We start from the raw sequence: 19,458 nt of genomic DNA on the forward strand, positions 1-19,458 counted from the left end.
TTAATGTACATAGTTTGTTATCATCTTATGTTATGATTTGTTTATATACATTTTCGTAACACATCATTTCTACTTGCCAACCATAAGGCCAATGGTGAAAATATCAGAATTTCATTTAAAGCCTTGGACAAAAACGTGTTTTCCAAGAACAGAACATAAATATTGGTTTAGCCAAAAATTAAGATGTTTTAAAGATATTTTTTTCTTAAAATTTAGAGCAATTCCCTGGAGCCATTTTAAAATCATGGTGCTTGCAAATTTTACTCGCAATATGGTATAGAACTTTCCCTAGGCCCTTTTTTTTTATTTTAAATAGCATGACCGTATTGCATACTTTGAATTTTTTAAATATATATTCGGAGAACAAGTTAAAGTAATTTACAATATCTTACAGCTAAGAACATGAAAATTATTGAGGCCAATATAGATTGTCTAACTATATTGGTTGACAAAATATTTTATATTTATCATTCTCGCTGGATTACTAACTCCTTTTTTGTATAAACGTAAAGCGAACGTAATACCCTCATTTTATTAAATTTAAGCCTCCTTATTTGCATTTAAACACTACTAAATAATTGATATGAATACATCAATTCGCAACTATATGAATTCCTGAACATTAAGGTGGTGTATTTGGGCAACTACTTTTTATTAACTTCGGATTCATCATTACTAGATTTATTAATACTAGATTTATTGTTGCTTCATTTGAAGGTCGTCCAAGTTAAGAATGAATAGACCACGCAAAAGCATAATGAAATCAAAACAAGCACATTTAGATGACAACAAACGAAAAAATAGTGCTGATGTGCTAACTGGTAGGACACAACGTGATGATGCGGAAGACCCATACTGCCCTACTGCAACGTCCTAGACACATGGATGGAGGTTTTACACAAATGTATAGTAAACTAATTAGTTTAACAGGATAACGAAATAGCATTATTATCTTGGTACATTATGTCAGGCAGGGTGTTAAGGCATCAACACCTTTTATATTTTGAACCATGAGTTTGTTGGTTACTGCTCAGTAAAATTCGACCATGCAAAATTACTAGCATTGATCAATAAATGTTGCTTTAATTATAAAAAACAGTTAATATATTACCTTCAAGATTAATCAGCGTCACTTCTTAGGTTTTGAGTCAACATATTAAAATGTGTTTAAGGGTATACCTTTGGATTACAAGGTCTCAAAATCTTTTTTTTTGGACATTAAAGCTGTTTCAGTGGTAAAGACCTACTATACATGACAACCCAACGGATACTGGTTTCAATTGGATTAATTTTACTTTAATTTATAGAGCGTTATAAGTAATACATAAATGCAAACACAATAATATATTTTTAGGTTAACCATATTTGTAACGTAAGAATAAACAATATACAAGTCCTCACAATAACATAGTTATCCCCTCTATAATATGACAGATTGTATTAGTATTCTTATAATCCTTCTGGTATTTCATCTACGTCGTAGATTGCCTTAGACGGTCGCTGCGGGGCACTCAGTTCTTGAGGGAGAGGGGTGGATTAGTGGGTAGCTGTGCGACACCCACCACCCCTTACTGTTCCCCATCCTCTAACCGACGCAATTTTCGTTCAGTGGCGGGCAGTGCGCGGCTGTGTCTGTGTGTGCATCTCACCATGCCTGGCGCCATCACCACCATGCTACTGCTCATCATATCTCACCAAAAAGTCATGTAAGAAGAGTGTAATTTAAATTGGTTTTTGTCAAAAATTGTTATTTATTAGGTAAATATATTAAATTGTATTTATCACTGGTACCCACACTAAAAAGCTTTGAATACGCTACGTTGCCATTTAATAAATAAATTAAAAAGAGTATACTTGAAAAAAATACATATCAAAGTAAACTATTTACATTTCCCTATGTAGAAAAGTAGGTATTATTTTCATTGATGATATTAAATTATTGTAAAGGCTCGATTAAAATGTTCTCCAAAACCGCTTTTGTGCTACAATAAATAATAAAAGGATTTTTAATTACAATGATTAAGAACATATTACATAACAAAGTTGTTGACTTGATTTAACAATTGCGACCTGCGGAGATCGTTAAATTATACACTAATATATAAAGTGTGGTCATTAAAACATGATAACAAACGCGCAAGCTAAGACAGCAGATTCATCTAAAAAGAATTGACACGAAAATTAATAACTTTAAAAATATAACTAATACGTTTCTAGCACAATTTATAGTACACTATTCTTTTTTTGTTATTATAACTGATTGACCAGTTTTAACTATATAGTGATTGACCAGTTTTTCTATCACTTAGAAACGACTGTTTCACTTTAAAACATAGCACAGCCGTTTCTACGTGAATTAATCTAGAAAATCCCCGGAAAAGATCACGTTTTAAATTACTTAGAATATTTCACTTTTTTATTAAAATGAAACACAAAAACGAAATGGAGGAAATTGTTTTTGTATAATCCATATGAAGTTTTAAAAATCAAAGTAGAAGGTTACATGTGGAAGAAAACAAGGTGATAATGTTGAAGGAGTTTTCTGAATTTGCTTAAAGCATTTATATAATTCATTGGATTCCTACACACTTGACTAATACATTTACAAATAATATTTTCAAGTGAATTAAATTAAGTTGGCATTCCATTCTTTCTTAAGTAAAATTTCCATAAGTTGAGTAGTTTAGAGTGTAATTTGCTTGTCTTATTATCTTATTACAACAATTGAAGATTGTATAATATTGGATTAGAACACATTGAGCAACACTATAAATTCTCTACTTTTTCATCAACAACTAAGTAACTTGGATGCAAAAGACAAAACTAGACAAATGTGTTTGCCTTTTAAAATAGCTATAACGCATGTATTTTATTTTATGCCACATTTGGTAAAGTATTTTTAAATTTTATTCTGATTCCACAATATGCAAAACATATTTTAAAAGTTTAAACCAAATAAAGAAAATTCAAAGTAGTTTATCCCTACTATTTGGGTATTTACTGACTTTATTACAAACCGAAATTCTATTAAACGTTGCCTAAGTTGAGCTAATATAAAATCAAACGCGTATATTAAATCAGTTGTTAAAACCAAGTGAGTTATTTAACAGCAAAGTGATCTATGATGCATGTTCAAAGTGTAATGAACCATATTGTAATGTGAACTAATGATTTAATGATATTATTTAGCAACGTGCTTTGTCTATTGTAATAATTATAAAACCGATTACTCTTTTAATTCTTTTTACACATTACCCTAAAGTAGTACATATTTCTTTCTACCTGACCAACTCAATATTCATATTTTAACTTTTTTGTAGGATTCGGTCAATAAAAATAATTTATCCATTTAAAATAAATGTGTAGGCCTATCTGGATTTAATTTGTTCAAGTAAGTCATGTAGAGTTTTATAGTAAACCAAGTAACGATATAGATTTCTAAGAATTATATCAAAAACGCCATTAAGGAATGAATAGAGCTGAAATGGATCAACCAATTATTTAGGAATCTGTAATAGTATCCAGCTAAACTATACATAGGAGTACAGAATAAAAAGGGTGAATATAGAGAAGTCACATTTACAAAATGGTTATCTATTTGACCAATCCCATCTGTCAACGTCCACTTTAGCCAGATGTTTGCAGAGAGAAAATTTATCGGATCGTCAGGTATAATTAAATATCGTTCAGTGAGCGTGTTGTTTTATGGGACTGTAACGATTTGTTTCTTTGAGATATGTCTGGATGGAATAAGTTCTCTTTAGATTTAAGTTGTAACACCTAGTCAAGCACTATACAAACAGTAGCTTTTTACAAAATATTATTTCTTATCCGTCCGTTAATCTTCAGGCGTTCTGTTTATTTTAGCATTGTACACTTGTACAGTTAGTTAATAAGTAAAGCGTATTCAGTCTTTTTATCATTGACTCAAGTATATATAGCATCATTGATTGAATTGTAATAGGACAGAATCTTTTCTTATTGATAAATGTATACCGGTAATGTAAACAATGATTTTTATTAGAATCTTGAAGAAGCAAATTTTATTGTCAGTGAAGTACTAAATTACCTAAGCTCGGACCTTTGTTTATTTTATGAAACCATTGTAAATGGTGTGATAAATGCATAGGATCTTTTTGAATACTCAGATTGCCTATGGTTATGGGTTTCCATCTCCAAATTGTGTGTGCCAGCGTAGTAGTTAGTAAAGTTTTTCTACTAAATGTCATCACTAAACTAAATCTTAACCCTCTTGACAAAGACCTCTTTAAATGTTTATCCTTACAGCACATCTTTTTCACTAAACAATTACATTAAAAATATCTTAAACCACTTGCGATGTATTAACACTCATTCGGAAGGTGATTTGACTTAATGGTTTGATGTGATATTAGCAAAATTGAAAATATTTATGAAGAAGTCAACAACTACCGGGTATTACCTACTAATTCAATTTTGAGGTTTAAGTTCAAGATAGCAAATGGTAATTGGAATCTGATAAACGAATAGTAATTTAAAAACCTATTGTAGCCATATCAAGACTCATACTCACTCATGAAACAAGATTATGCGTAGGCGCAAATTTATTTTTAGCATATTGAAATTTTCCATGTTTTTGTTACATAATTTAAATTATGTATATTTATACACTAATTTATAACATGAAAAAATCGAAGGAATATTAAACTGATGTCGTATCTTCTTACTAAAATAAATTAACATAAATAAACACGGTTTACTTATGCACTTATAAACACGGTTCGGATAGGCTAGAATCAATTATAACATGAAATTGAAAACAAAAAATGGGATTTCTTAATAACAAATTATTCTGATTTTTCTTCTTTCATTATAATAGTTTTTATGTAATCGATATTTGTATTTTATAATAATTTGCAATGCAAAACTTAATATCTAAACGTCGTAAACAATAATGTATAACTTGACAATTATGTATCCTTGTAAAGACAAAGCCAAATAATTACATTTGTGTCATTTCTTACTGTAGTTTATTATAGTAGATATACTGGATTGAAAAGATATGATACAAATAGTTCAATGTTTGAATGTTATGAAACTTGTGTATTCAACTAAAAGTCTTCTACTAATTTAATAGATATATCGATTGAATCAAGATAAAAAAACATATAAAATTAATAAAAATTGAATCATCGTTGCAAAAGATTCAAAGTGGGATAAATTCTGGAAATTGTATAAAGGAGGCTAATAAATTGCTCTTCTTTCCTCCTCTGAAATACGTAGTAGTAAAACAACTCATACATAGAAGAAGGAGACAGCCAATCGGTTTTGATTGGACACAAAGAGTAAAATGTCTGACCCAACTCTATTGCCAATGCCTTTATTTTATAGCATTATACACATAATTTAGAAGCAAATATCATTGTTATTGATTATATAAACTAGTAATTTAAACGTCATTCTTTAATCAAATGAACAATGAACTTTTAAACTATATTAACTTGCCTCTGGACCAAAACAGTATTTTATCGATTCAATCATAACAGTGGTTTTAGAGAAATTCACACAACTAATTTTAATTCTGAAATAAATTAAGCGTTTTAAAATACTCGATAGGATAGATCGTTTTTAAAAAATCTGACATTGCTACTGGTCAAGTGTAAACACAACACAAAACGGAAAACGTCCCGTTTAATGACACATTATACAATAAAAACAAAATGCTTCTAGGTTTCTTGATGGGAAAGCAAAATTTTTATTTTCTTTATCAGATTTGATCAAGGAAAACTGGATAATGCTTTATCAGATTTCAGCAATCTAGAAAAGATTGGATTATACGTGATAGCTACTATTCCTCAAGGAAATTTAAAACTGATTGTAAAAAATAAATATTTTAAATATGGTGTTACTTTATCGGACCATAAGTTATGAGTATATAAAATAATACTTTGAAAATGTTTATGTATATTTCTTAACGTGAAAAATGCGTTATTCTTTAATGGCAACAATGTATAAAAAATGGAAGCTTAAGGGATTTCTTCGATAAAATAAACCTTTGTATGTCTCACTACAGCTGTCTGTATATTATCACAGCTACAGCAGGTTTGTTTCCAGTATCTTACATGCATGTATTAGTGATATGTCTTCAAATGATCTTTGAAGTATTCTTTACACTATGTGAATTCGTGGAGATGAGTCAATTAGACAATATGTCATTTCGTATTTTTTCACACAAAATAAAAGGGAAAACTTATATTTTATTATTTATTTGAACGGCAAATATATTACACCCTATTGTAATTTAAAACCAATTATAATCAATATTTTGTTGTTTTTTGATGTAACAGTAACCGTAAAATAATATAAACATTATATTAAGAATTGGGACAGTTAATCTTTTGTGACTAACATGGGTACTATGGATTTTGTTCCCATTAGAATGTTATATTCTATAGAAACTCATGTGTATTTCATATGCATAAATTGTTAAGCAAAGTGTTTTTTTTTCGTTGCGGGCATATGTGTTTGCGTAAGTTTTCGGGTGGGTGTGTTCATATATGATGAAAATAAATCTTATATATACTACAGAGGATAATCAAAGTACATACATAAATAAATATATAATACAGGATGTCCATAAAACGTTTTAGGAAATGGATCTCAATACTAAAAGGAAGAAAAAAGTTTACTTGAAGGTATGTCTGAAAATACCCAGGAAACCGCCATTTTGTTTTTTTATACAAAAATATTTTTATTTGTACATTTTTTCAACCGATGATTATGAAACTTGGTAAGCATGTTAAGTTACACAAGACCTATTTCCCATCCCTTCTGTAGTAGACAGTCGCATCACTACACTTTGTCTTGATAATGTCTATTGCAAGGTTAAAATTGTGAGGTTCTGTAAAATAGTTATAAATAAGCTCTGATTTAGAGTTCCCATAGTAGGAGCAAGTCAATTCCTAATAGGTACAACCATGGTTGCTTCGGTAATAGTGAGCTAGATTATTGAATATCTGTTGAAAAGAACAGTTTTGATAATTAGTACTTCAGTATGGTTACCACTCTATTACAACACATATTACAGCACATAATGAATGACGGTATATAATACCGTTCGTGCAACTGTCTACATACAACGCTATGTAACAATAATTAATAAATAGTAACTATTTTGCTTTTAGAGTATACACATTAAATGCTCCATACTCAATTATTAACTGCTATTGCTGTTAACTATTATTGCTGGTGTTACTAGTTACCGCTACAGTTGTGGAATGGACCGTATGGACAAGAATATTCCAGCTGAAGATCTCATTTTGAGACCAATTGTGCATTTTTAAGCTTCATCTGTTCTGGCACGAAGTTTTTCATAAAGTAAATTTGAATACGTTTAGCTTTCTCTAGATTTATAATTATGATGTTTATAAATACGTTTTTAATGATACCGTCGATCGTCAAATAATGATCAAATGATACCATATCGAATTATAAGTGTTTGTCTTGATTAATGTCTTATTATTTATTAACCTAACTGATTATTACCGAATAAGAATTAATTTTTTCTTAAAGTATTTGGAAAAAGAGCGATGACTCAAAGACATAAAATTCAGGTCGCTTTTATATAGGGTTTAAGGACTAGTGTGCTATTAAACGCATGTTTTAAAATTACTAGTTAAAGACTATAGGCCCAACTTTATAATTTAGAATCAAACCCGTCCACAGACGGAGATAAATTTTCTGACAGGTTTTGTAGAATGAATAATTTACATTCGTTAAAAACCATATTATAATAAAATTCCAATAGTTTATACTGGTTTTTTCTTGTTTGTCATATTAAATTGTAAGAATATTTTATAATTAAATAATAAGGTTTTGTTAAAGATATAGATGAACACCCTGGTATAACCTTCAATGAGAATTTTACTCCGAGGAATTATTAGTATTATTATAAAACAAATCTTTACTATTAATTAATATTACTACGTCTCTTTGAGTACCTTGGTTTTGCTCTCCATATTTTGTATTACGGTTTATATTTAATCGAATAGTACCAATGACATTTCTAAAATCAATAAATACTTAGATCTAGATTTACATGAAAGCAGGAAATATTTGTTTTATTTTCAAGGCAGTCAAAGACAATGAATCAGGGTAAACGTGTCCAATTAACTTGTACCAATAAACACGTCGAAAGCCCAAGTAAGACATACAAATCGTCTTAAACCTAGATTAGATCCATCAATACCCACTGCTGCTGAGCCAATTGTGTTACTTATCTTCTATGTACAGATCTTTAAATTGAGTTCATACATTTCAATCACTGTATTTTGGTTATGCTTTCGATAAAGTATTTAATACTTTTATTGATAAAAAACAAATTTATTAATAAATCAGCTGAAAATTTAAAATAAATTCCTGCGGTACATTTTAATTGTACACTCATTGTTTGTTAGGATTACTTATATTAAAGATATAAATAGTTATTAGTTGTTACGATAGCACGTTTAAAATAAATTTACAAACATTGTAAAGACACTTTTAGCTTATAAAAGATAGATATCGTCTCCAGTGTGTTGTTATTATATGTGAATATCTTAATTAATTGCTTGTTTATCAGGTACCTTTGCAAAACTTTCCCTTATTCCTTTTGTGCTTTCTAAAAAAAAATCATCTCAATGAAAATATTCTGTATGCCTCTAGTAGAATCAAACCCACCCATAAAGAAAACTCTACTAAATTGAGTGACAGTCTTCACAAAGATTAATGTTTGCTCTATATGAAAAGTGCATTTAATTTACTATACATTTACATATATGGAATATTTAAGAAGAGTGTATACCATGTAAAATTTAGAATACATTTTACATGGTATGATTGTTTTCTTTGTGGTTTAATTTTTATTTTACACTAATTCGTTTATCTTTACATGTAGTGGCAAATTTTTTTTAATATCACCATAAAATGTAATATTTTTGTATATTTGCTAACGCTTACTAATCTCTCACTTAACATTATGCGACCTTAAACATATAGCTTTGTAACTCAATCATTTTGTACTATTTAGCCTATAATTGTTATTGCTTTTAACACGAGTATTTTTAACATTTTTAACTTTAGCCCTGCTTTGAGAATTTTGCGTATATAAACATATTAATAAAACTGTTTAGCTTGTCCCTCAATAATGCCTGCATGCACGTATAATAATTTATATTCAGGAGGTTCCCGATGGTTTATTTCACCCTAACAGTTTATGGTGGGCGACCGCATATTGTGGCTTCATACTTGAAACCTCTCTATGAATTTTTATTGTTCTAGCGAAGCAATATGATACGTGTTGTGTTTAGCCAAGCCTGTAAGAACATAATGTAGGTGTATATAATGTGACAAGTATTCTTGAATAGTGGTAACATTTACTCCAACCCATAAATATTTTTATTTAATAAAATAAATAAGAATGTGTCACAGAGTTGAACATATATTTATTTTTGTAAAGGCTGTGTTTAACCTTGTTTGAATGATTACTAAGAGATGGATGCCAGGTCTAGAGAATTAGATCATATGAATGCAGTTGTAGGATTTTAATAATCATACTATACATTACGTAGGACAATGCATTAACTTAATTCTACCGGTATTAAAACTACCGGGTTTTAGACAACTTTCAGGAATAATGTTTCATCAAAAATGTATTATTCTTACTACGAAGAAGGTATGTTTGCAAGCATCTTTGAGAGGTTATTTTAAAAGTTTTAGGACGTTAACAATTTTAAAACATACACATTTTAATATAAAACATTAATTTCCAAAAAAAAATTTTCTAGGAACAAAAATATTATAAAATACTCTCTAAAATACGCAATAAAACAGATTATATGGAATCACTTAATCATACTCAATTACTGGTGCTATTTACACAGCATTATTTGTTTTGTGATTTTTTTTCTCCTTAATAATGTAATTTAAAATGTTGTTAATTAACAACATTAACGTTAATAATGTTAACTGTAAAACACTAACACATCTGACAAGAAACAGCATCCGAAACAGCATATATTTGAGAAATGGCTGTCTTCCATTATTATATCTTACCTTGATACCTTGAAGAAAGCAGCCGTTGACCAGTAGACTGGAACGGGCCTTGTCGTTAAAAAACTCAAAACTCAGAACGCACACACATGCAAAAAAATAAAAACTTTTACTTGGCTTGGCGAAGTGGCTGGTTTTGTTTCTTACTTTCCATGAATTCGAAGAATTCCTCCACAGAGTAAAATGCCTGCTCTATAAAAAGTTTCTTAATCCTGTTTTTGAAGATTGAGAGACTGTAGTTCTTGAGGTCTTCTGGCAGACTATTGAACATCTTAAAGGAGCTGTACCTGAAGGACTTAACATTCTTTGCCAGCCTAAATCTAGGGGCGTTTAGGCAGTCTTTTTTCCTTGTGTTGTGCTCATGTACATCACTCCTTACCTCAAGCTCATGTTCACTCTCTTTGCACCACAACAGGCAAGCTGACATATAAAGACAGGGGACAGTCATTACTCCTAACCGTTTAAAAAGTGGCCTACAGTGTTCCTGCTGACTCCAAACTCCTGAGATTGTTCTGATAGCCTCTTTTTGCCTAGCGAAAACTTCATCCCTTCTGGCTGCATGTCCCCCCCCCCCCCGCCCTTATAGGAGGATCCCATAAGCAATTATGCTGTGGAAAAAGGCAAAATATGCATACATCACACAGTCAGGAGTTACGCTCTATTTATTTATTTATTTTATTTATTTATCTATTTATTTCAGCGTATATCTACAACAATAGTATTAAACTGTATGTCATTTAAAAAGTAAAACTTATATTTTTTAACATGTAGTATTTCAGTAGGTGGATATTATGAGTTTTGATTTACATTCAATTGGGTTTACAGATAAAATACATACTTAACTATAAAATTATATTATAAAGCTTTTAATGGTCCATGAAGGTATTCTAATGTAATAGTAGTATTGAAATTACTCTTTAAAATCATTTAGGCATACATTTAAGGTTTCAAGAGCTATATTTAAATTTTATAACTGTGGGATAAAGTACTAAAAAAGATAACTATTTATTAAAGTATCCAATCTCTTAACTTCGATGACTCTATACATTTCTTAACCAAATTGGGTGGTTATTATTTTAAAGCTGGGCCACTATAGAAGGCCTAGTATTATAATGGTTAATCTTAAACAATATTTTATAATTATAACCCTATATGACATAGCAAATAAAAAAAATTATAAATTATAAATTAAATTTTTATTTGAAAAAAAAGAACAAAATGTCAACGGTGAATCTACTTTTATGAATATATTGAAATGTAGGGTAAAAGAAGAATTGTTATAAAAAACCTACACAAACACTATAAATACTCTAAGATTTGGATTTGGTAAGTTTTAAAGGATAAATTTTGGGGTTTGCGGAGCAAAAGATTTAGGGGAGACTGGGGTAATGGCAGTCATGGGTGATGAATATTACTTAAAGTTTTTAAAATGTATTTGACGTGGATAATTTTTTTTTAATGCTTCTTTCTTGTGATCTTTTTTTAGATACTATCTCGATTCTTTCAAAAGCCCAGTGGATATTTGCAATTTACTTATCATAGAGTGATTTTAGGCTATTTATTATAAACTTAATTCTACTTCATATTCAGTTGTTCACAATAAATATTTTTGAATGATTTAGATAGTCAGTTTACTGAACAAAGGTAGGATCTGCGTACAGTTCTGTAGTTGTACGCGTTATGCTAGATAAAAGATTTGAGTTAATTATAAATAAAACCATGCGTTTGGGGTGATAAGAGTCAACAGATTTGGGGTGACAAGGGTCACTTAATTATTTAACCACCATTACCCAAAACTATTTTACCTTTATTTTACATTTCAGATGTCTAGGATGTACATAGGCAGTTTGGGCATGTCTTTTTACAGAATGTAAGAAAATAACTATGTCTAAACCATCTTTTTTGATATTTTTTGGGGATTTTTTCTCATATTTCTGTGGCTAGCACAAGCATCTCTCTCTTGCTAAGGTGCAGGATGTAATTGATATAATTGATATTAATAAAATATTCATAAAAACACTGTTGCATTATCAATTTCCATTTTCCTATCGATTTAGGTCTGGATCAATTGTAAAAAATACTGACCCTCATTACCTCGGGAATAGAGGAATGGTGGTCAAAGACACTATTTACTTTTTGTTTATTGTTTCCAACGGTAATTGATTTAGGTTATCATTCTTAGGTTTACATGACGTAAACTAACATTTGGAACACATAGTTATGAGCATTTTGAACTAAAATTCTGGTTTCAATAGCGATTCTCCCTTAGGTGACAACTATCACCCCACTCTTCCCTAATAGGAGTAATGAGATGCTTTATATACTATGGGTGCTAGAAGGCAGCAACGCAGCAAACAAGAGTACAAAATATTAGTTTTGGTACTGAAAAAGAATCAGAGTAGAATCCAAATAAAACATTCATGTTAGAACAAAGATGTATAATTTTGAACTCTAGTTCAAAATCCTATAAGTAAATATAACTTATTAGTTGTAGCTGTAAATCGTCTTCATTCCCAGTTTCAATACGTTTAATGAAGTTATGAAGACATTTCTTTGATGGAGGAACCGTCGTTATTCTTTAAATAAAAAAAAATCATCAACAACATCCCCATGGTATTATGTGATGACCAGCAAGGTTACGACGCGATAGCGTCTGAGATCGCGGAACGGCGCGTCGCAACAATGGGATCATTTAACGCGCCGGAACCGGCGACGCATCGTTGAAAACTATATAACGGCCATGGCGTTCCCTTAAGTTTCTTATCTCAATATTAGTGTACATTGTTTTGCTGGAATAGAATCAACTGATTAAAAAAGTCGTATCCATCAGTACGACAACCAAAGTGTTTGGTATGATCAATGGTAATTTTCTGAAAGTCCTGTACTGTATTTTGTAATTTGCTAGAATACTGTCTATGGTTTGTTGTAACGATATGTTATAAATCTTTTTTTTAACAAAGAACAGAGCATTAGTCTTATTTTCAGGCTAAACTAAGATAAACCAAAAAAATAGAGAAAATCGTTAGAATTGTTTTTGAGATCATCGTGCACGCAACCCTTGCTCTTAATGTGGTATTAGATAACCAGTATACCGTTCTTTATTTAATAGTATTATTTTCTTTTGTAAGCAATAAATAGATAATTATTATCAAGCAATTATAAGAACCTATAAAAATCTATGTTTCATTATAAAACGAAAAATATACAATCGTACACATCGCGGTAACACAATAAATAATGTGTTACAACATTTCATATTTGGTAGTATTGTAACTGTATAACATATACAAATTTTAAAATCTTAATTTTATTAGGTGATATTGATGTATATTTTTGCGTGGGGTATCTCATGCTGATGAAAAATAAATATGTCCTCATTCTGTAATAGGTGTGCAGAGTTTGGTTTTCCTGGTGTCACCTAATTACAAATTAATAGGGGGTGTACAGTTCATGCTTTTCCCAAGCCTGAGCCAATGTCACATAACTTACACGTCATTACACCGCCTTTCGATTAAGGTCACGCCATTCTATCACCTATATATTGCATAATGACAGTTGATAACTTGCTGACGTAGTTCGAGTAGTTTAATAAATGATCGTAGTGAAAATTACCTATCTTTATTATAAATTTATTTAGCCAATTACCAATTATTACCTATAGTGAAGCTAGGATTCGTTGAATCAACGTCATGAGAAAAACAATAGTTGATATTTTTCTTGCATGTTTATTTGCAAAAAAAACATTTATGTTTAAGCAGTCAATGTGGTCAAATGGTGGTGCTGTATATTTTACTTCACAGAACACACAGTGTTCGGGATGTAAACAAATATTTATGTAACAAACTGAAAATTTGAAAACAAATACTACCCGTATCATAACCGGGGTTGCAACAACATACTGTAGAACGTACCTGTTTTTTTTGACGTTCGTCATTTCATGTGAACGTTGTTTCAATTAGCTTTTTTCTTCCTACGGCGCTAAGCACTATCCTGGGATTGTTTTTTTTTTTTTTTTTTTTTTTTTTTTTTTTAGCTAGAACTAGTGGTTACGGAATTATCACTGAGATCAAATGTATTGTTAATTTGGGTTTTTCTAACGTCATACTTTAAAAACAAGTATCACGTTCATTTGCTAGTTTTTTTTACTTTGAATATTATCTTAGATATATTAGGCTAACAGATATTAGTAATTAGATTAAAGACAATGATAAATACATTGGCCATCTTGTAACATCTTGGAAATGATTTCAAAAGTAATTTATTCATCCAATGACTGTTTTATTTAGAAGGCTTAAGGAGACTACCAACCACAAGTCTAGGGTGTGTTTTGTATCATGTAGGTATGTGTCCCTTGGGATAAGGTATTCCCTGTCTCGTCTGAAAACCACTCTTCCCTAAAACGCACTTTAACATTAGTTAATCTGAGATGCCCAAACCATGAGATAAAGACTCAGACGATCTCAATCGAATATTAACTCATTATTATTCAAGTGGTGTCATATGTATATTTTAATAATAAGATTTTAAAATGTTTTTCTTATATACATTTGTGTTCTTTTATCTAGACCTATCCAACCAAAATTGATTGTTTACCTTTGCATAAAAAACGCATACAAAAATCTTAAAATTTATTTAGTTTTATGCCCCACAGTTGGTTCAGTTTAGTCTTGTAGTCACTGAAAAAATAGCTTTGATGTAAACATATAAAAATAAATATTTTCTTTAAGCCTCGAAAATTAACAAGGGCACTTTTCGTTTGTACTTTTTGTCTGGATAGATGAAAACGGAGTTTTGAAATAATTTAACGTAATTCGACGTACATTCTCTTAAAAATACACTGACAGTTGCAATACTTTGTACTCGTTGGTTGCAACCTGGTTATAGAATTGAAACACTCAACGGTAAAAAGTAAAAATATTGAATAGTTAAGTATCTTTTCTTAAAATAGTAAGATGAACGATTTCGTTTCTAATGTTAAAATGTCGAAACTAATTCAATTTTAAATAATTTCGCAATGAGCAAAAGTTTAAGCCGTAAAATTCAGGTAATAAGGATGAGAACAAAACACCGCGTTAGCTTCGGGGCAGTTTAGTTATTGTTATGAAAATTGGATTTTCTGTCGGTAATAATGTGTTTGTTATTAGAATTCTAAATTTTTCAGGACTTGTCTCACTCATGAAATTGCAAAACGATTGTTTTCGAATAGTTAAACATCATACAAATAGCATCTATCATAATCTTATTTAACAAATGTCCGTAAAAAATAGTTTAAAAATGAAAAACACAAACACATTTTAGCATAAACTCGTGTCTAATTTAATGTTATACCGCTGTGACGATAAACAATTTGAAAGAAAGTTGAAAATTGCAAAAGAGGCAAATATATAAACAATAAATAGAGAAGTTATTTAGAGCCAAAACATTAATAAGCCTACTCAAGGCGAGAAGAACATCTATCTTAGATACCATAGACCTGAGATTTCAATTATATGTATACATCAATATGTATACCCTATACTTCAATTAATTTATATTGAGCTCTAATGAATAAAAATAAAATAAAGACAGCATACTTTAACCAAATACATAATCGCATTGTGTATTATATGGCATTTATTTTTACTATACTTGTAACATAAGAAAAAAATATAATTGCATCAGTAATTTCTTCAATATCTTATTATATGTGACTTAATGAAACGATTATGTTAAAAGTAACCTTATTATACTTACTTACTTAAAACACGTACTGTTAATTGTAATCATTGTAATATATTTCTGAATGAGTATAGAACTAAGAAAGTTTTCATAAAACAGTTCTTTTACTTCAGGTGGTTTATTTTTATAAATACCGTAGACACTTATCTAATTAATAGTTGTATATGTGTCTAAATAAAAGGGTTATAAAACAACTTATAACAAGTATTATATTTATTAGGAGGTATTTTTACTTTTTATTCTGCTAAGCTTCTCTTTAATGGACAACCATACAAAAACACTAGTTTAGTGTAGCAGGGTTAAATAGCAACACTGTAAACATGGGTTGTTGATGGGACCTGAGGGTTGGATTTGAGCTTAAACGTTTTTCCCTACTTCTCCTCATAAAAACCTTTGTATAATGCTACTTATGAAAGGAGTGAGCGTAATTAAATATAGTTGAAGGCTACTCGGACTTTTAAAAACATATATAATACTTTCTAAACACTCGTTAGCATCAGTAGCATGTTAACCTACTTCAATTAATTTGTCAATTAGAAAATGAATAATTATTGGTAACACATGTTCATAAACCAACATAGTAAAACACCTTTTACAAGTCATTGAGAATACATTTAATACATATACAGGGTTATTACAAATGATGTTCATGATTTCATACATACATAAAATGTAGTTTTATTTGTTATAAAAATAAATAAATTGGTTACAACTTTTGAAAAATTCAAAAAGTTTCGACACAGATTGATAAGCTCAGCCCTACTACAAGTAACATTCAAATGCAGCCATTTCTCTTAAATTTCAAGTGTCACTTGCCAAAATAGGGGTTACTAGGAGGATAATCGTTAAACCTGGTTCTAAAGTGTCGTTGCACACTAATAACAGATTGATTAATGTAATATTCCAACTGGCAAAAAGCTTTCCTGCCTTCAAATTCAGCCATTAGACAACACTTACAACAATTGACTTGACAAACAGCTGATATGCACCCAAACCAATGTAAATGAAACTTTATGAGTTTTTCTTTCCAATGGTACCAACTAAAATAGTCTTGAAACAAATTAACCCAGTAATATTTATAATCAAAATCAGGAACTTGTAATAACCCTGTATAACTATAGATTTCGAATAAATCTATGATGAAAAAATATTTTAATTATTACCAGATTTCAAGAAAGCTATTTCCATAAGTAGTCTGTTGATACAATCGAATACATAACACATCATCTTATACATTTATATTACATTTGATCATTTTATACATTTATATTACATTTGAGAGGCCGTAAAAGAATAAGTGAAGATAGCAAGTGAATGAAAGGCTGTGTTTTTCAATCCGATAAAGTGAGCCCATAGTCGCATCGTCTTGGCCATTCTCTTGAATGTGTTTCATAATATCCGCTATGGGCCACGCGTCGCCTCATATGTCATAAGTGAGATTACTCTTTCGTATATTTAATAAAAATATGTCTCCCTAATATATCCGTATGGTAAACAGTGTTTAGATTTTCACATACCATGTCTTATCAAAGATAGATAAATAATAACAAATGAAATAAATCTCGTGGAAAATGTTATGTAGCGAATAAAACGTGACAAAATATATGTTTCTAACATTGATAAGAAATCAAATATACTAGTGATAAAAATGACATAACAATTCCATTCATAGTTAAAATGTTATAAAATAATATGAATAGTGTGCCTATTATGACAGTACAGAAATATATGTTTATTCACCTACTTTCAGCCATTGTGCTCACATTGGATGGTTGGATACGAATACTAGCTAAGAAAAGTTGGGAGTTCTATTTTTGTAGTGTTTTAAATTTCGCTGCCGTTAGCTTCAGGATATTTGTTAATGACAACTGGGCTAATTTCAAAACGCTAAGCAAGATTTATAAGCTTTGATAAAAAAGAAATTTATTTTAATAATTGATTACAAACAGTATAATAGAGTTAGTATAGTGAGATATGAATTTTATATTTATTGCAAAACTAATTGAATGCAAATCTTTGACGTAGCGATGTTTTCTTTCCATAGGGTAAAAACTATACACAACAGTTATTTTTACTTACCTCTATTATTCTATCTGATATCTAGAAAAGTGCTTTAATTATTTGGTTGTTTTTACTTTCCAAGAAAAGCAGAGTAGGGTCGTGGAGAATGGGGAGAGAGATTCAGAATCGGATAGTAGAATCGTTTTTACAAGTTTAAAACCACGTAAAAATGCTAAAAACACGCCAACTAGCATTGGACGTTACTGGAGGTAAACGATGACGTAATTCCAGGTGCCTTGTCATTCTTATCATCAGCTGATAACCGAATAGCGTTTGTTGTAAACTCTAGAATCAAACGATGATAGCGTCTTCTATTATAGTAACTGAATGTTGTCCTAAATACCACATGGTAAAATTCAGCTGCGCTTAACGTATATGTTTTAATAATTGGCACATGTTAGTAGGCGTTTCTGAATGTTTGTTTCTAGCAGTTTGGATAGTTTAACTTGTATGCAAAGTATGTTTGTTAGGCAAAACGTTGCACAGGCCTCGTCCCATGGATCCCTAATAGACTGCAACACAACACTCTATTAAATTTTTTGCATTGGTGATGTCTTATGCATACCAAGTAAAACTGAAACATACCAGTGGATTTCCACAAACCCACAAAAGTGTCCACACGGGATAAGCCTGTATTCGATAAACTCATATGTATAATATTGTGTCATAGGGTGAATTTGAACAGCATTGGCTGGATATAATAAAAAAGGTAGTTGTAAACACGCATACTTAGGAATTACAATCACATTACGCCCTACTCAAATCGCTTAAAAGTCATACAGTAAACTATTTTTATTTTCTCATAAAGTACATTCCATGCAACAACTAAAACATCTTATGATGGCAGATATATCCAAAGTAGAATAAATACATTTCCTTGATCCTCCGGTAGATTTTGCATAGGTTTTACTTGTTATTACTTTTAAAATTTTATTTGGTGAGTAAAACGACCTATTTGAAATATTCATCACACATCTCATTTCCCAATTAATTGTTAAGGTAGCCACGGACCGGGCAGTGGTGAACCACTAACCGCACTATTTGCTACGAGCTTTAAATGTACACTGTTACATCTGCGCTCGATCGGTAAACGTCGAGAGTGCAGGATTAGTTGCCCTGTATCGTCTTATGTATATAAATTTGTAATTTGAAAATTAAATTTTAACTACGACAGACTACTTTTTAAATATTGTAAAATGATAAGATGAAAGCCTCTAAACTTTTAAGGCTAATTATAAACTAGTCTAGTCGATTTAGTAATTGGTTATTCAAAATACTAAAATCATCAATGTGTTAAAATGAAATAAAAACAAATATTAAACTAAATATTACTTTTAAGGTGAATAATATTACCGGAGTCCTGGCTTTAATATGATACAAGTAGCATATGTGTTTACTAACAGTTTTTTTTTACACACACTCTGAAATATATTATGTTTGGTCTACATATAAAACTACATTTTTACTATATATGAAAGTCTACCATAGTACAAAAAACATGTGGAGATAAATCAACACCATCTTGGCCCGCCATACTGGAATGAACGTAATTTCTTCAATAAAATAACGAGATATACTGTAATAAATATAGTTACTTGCAAATGTACCACA

At 30.2% G+C, this 19,458-nt stretch overlaps 1 protein-coding gene across 1 annotated transcript in view; it reads left to right on the top strand.

The window, feature by feature from the left end:
- Window positions 1–1,616: 1,616 nt before the first annotated feature.
- The window catches only part of LOC128998154 (glycine receptor subunit alpha-2-like), a 194,505-nt gene continuing 176,663 nt past the window's right edge, over window positions 1,617–19,458 (top strand). The window contains exon 1 of the mRNA XM_054424163.1: window positions 1,617–1,706. Coding sequence (XP_054280138.1) covers window positions 1,651–1,706 — 56 coding nt within the window. The 5' untranslated portion in view covers window positions 1,617–1,650. The remainder of the gene's footprint in view (window positions 1,707–19,458) is intronic.

The sequence above is a fragment of the Macrosteles quadrilineatus genome, unplaced genomic scaffold, assembly GCF_028750875.1.
Source record: "Macrosteles quadrilineatus isolate MER2022 unplaced genomic scaffold, UCM_ALF_1.0 Scaffold_7__1_contigs__length_78375512, whole genome shotgun sequence".
Taxonomy (NCBI): Eukaryota; Metazoa; Arthropoda; class Insecta; order Hemiptera; family Cicadellidae; genus Macrosteles; species Macrosteles quadrilineatus.